Raw genomic sequence first — 2,125 nt, forward strand, 5'->3', positions numbered from 1 at the left:
CTCCCTCCGCGCAGCATTGCCGTTTGCGTATCTCAAATATCCCTTTTTGTGTTTTTGTTTGCATGTTTTTGAGAGAAGTTTTTGTGTTTTCTATACTACTTTACAGCGTGTCCCTCTTCTGTCTCACACATATAGCCGCCATCCCTTTCTTTTGTATGTTTTCTCTTTTTCACCATTTTTTAGCTTCTTTCTTGTCCTCTCTCCTTTTTCTTTTCTCCGAATAAACTCTGAAAGCGATAAAAAACGGGTTGGTAAAACAAATCCGATTGGCACATAGTTTCTCTCTCTCTCTCTTTCTCGCTTTTGACTGCTTTCCAAACTCTTATCATTGCAGTGCACCGTTTGCACTTTGTAGCTGCGTTCCGTGTGTGGATTTCCCGGCTTAACGGCTTCCGTCGTCTTTCGCTTCCGCTTAGAGCAACACCGGAGCAGAACAACAAGTAATTAATCTCGCGGACTTCACACCAATTTACGGTCGAGAATGACGGTCGCTCCGAGAGCACCGTCCGCGTGTGGCAAAAGCGCTTCACTCCGACGGGGACGTGGGGGCTTCACTTGTAGTACATCGGCTCGGGTTTGCTCAGATCCGTCGGCATCATGCTGTCGTCGTCGCTTTTGATGTGCATGTGGTGGTGGTGCTGTTGCGCCGAGGACACCACCGCCACCGACGACGAAGGATGCGAGGCATCACTGTTGGCCGGCGACGGCGTGTCCCGGTCGCGATCGGCGCCTCCACCGGCACCGCCCGCTCCCCGGTGGAGATCGTGTTCGCTGCTGCCGCTCGTGCTGCTGCTCCGGCTGCTGTTGCCATTCCGGTGCTGGTGATGCTGGTGCTGGTGGTGAAGCGGATGGTGGTGGTGTTGGTGATCCTGGTCGTCCTGCTGCTGGCGCGCTTCGGCGGCGGCCGCAATCGCCGCCGCTGCCGCCTGCGCCTGCAGCTGCTGCTGGTGCAGGTGGTGCAGATTGCTGCTGATCGTGTGGAGGGACTGCGAGTTGATCGAGAGCGGCGTCGGCGACGACGGCGGGGACCCGGCTTCCGATTGCTGCTGTTGCCGCAGCAACTGAATCGTCGTCAGACCGTTCGCATTCCGGATCAGTCTGCGAAGGGGAGAAAGAATAGGAACCGTTCAGTACCCAAGCTGGCCAAAGGTGCCCGCAGCGTAGCAACTCACGGATAGCAATCGGTGCCGTTGACCGCGGAGCTACCGTAGCTAAACTTCCGATCGTTGTTGGTGCTGAGATCGGTCGGCTTCAGATCGTCGAGATCGGTTTCCATCTTGATGTTGGTGCGATGGTGCAGGTGATGCGAAAGTTGCTGCTGCTGCTGCTGTTGCTGTTGCTGGTGGTGGTGGTGGTGGTGCAGGGCCGATGGCGATGAGGATGCCGAGGAGGACGCCGACGGAGAGAGGGGTCCTCCTGCGGCAGCGGCAGCGGCGGCTGCGTTCTGCGAAGCCGCGGCCGCTGCCGCAGCTACCGCCAGGTGGTGGATGTTCGCTCCGTTCGGTAGCAGCGACATGAGTGAGCTGGCGGCAGCGGCCGATCCGTTGCCACCGGTGCCATTGCCGACGACACTGCCACTAGCACCGCCACCGGAGGCGGCCGCTGCTGCGGCGGCGGCTGCGGCCGCCGCCTGACTCGCGGCCATCGTCTGCCGGAGCAACGAAATGTTCTTGATGCTCTTCAGCTCGGTCGGGTTGCGGAGGAATCTGTGCAGAAAGGGGACAGAGGATTAGTATCGTGCCACGTGGGGGGCGCCCGTGCCGTGCGCCGGATACTTACTGGTAACAGTGGCGCTCTCCCTGCACCTTGCGCAGTATGTTGACGCGGTAGTAGTAGCGCAGGGCGCGCGACATCTTGTCGTAGTTCATCGAGAGGTGGTTCTTCTGCTTGCCCCACAGCTTGGCCAGGCCGGCCGGGTCGACGATCTTGAACACGCCCGTGTCGCGGCACTTCCACGCAATGTAGCCACCGTACCGCTGGCTCGGATCGTTCAGCAGCTGCTGCAAGAAGTCCCACAGCAGGCGGCCGTCTGAAAGCGAACCGGACGAAACTGTGACCCGGTGTGCGTGGACCAGAGGTCGGATGGGTGGCGGAAAAGGGGACAGGTGGGTGGGTGGTGGAGGTT

The 2,125-nt window shown here is 59.3% G+C and overlaps 1 protein-coding gene across 1 annotated transcript; it reads right to left on the bottom strand.

Annotated features, from left to right (window-relative positions):
• Positions 1-366: 366 nt before the first annotated feature.
• LOC131214492 (ets DNA-binding protein pokkuri-like) lies at positions 367-2,050 on the bottom strand (the record flags this gene model as incomplete). The annotated part of the gene is made up of 3 exons (XM_058208860.1): positions 367-1,098; positions 1,173-1,706; positions 1,780-2,050. Coding segments are annotated over 3 exons (1,352 nt in total), but the record flags the coding sequence as incomplete, so codon positions are not given.
• Between the last annotated feature and the right edge of the window lie 75 nt (positions 2,051-2,125).

This window comes from Anopheles bellator, unplaced genomic scaffold (genome assembly GCF_943735745.2).
Source record: "Anopheles bellator unplaced genomic scaffold, idAnoBellAS_SP24_06.2 scaffold01124_ctg1, whole genome shotgun sequence".
In the NCBI taxonomy this organism is placed as follows: Eukaryota; Metazoa; Arthropoda; class Insecta; order Diptera; family Culicidae; genus Anopheles; species Anopheles bellator.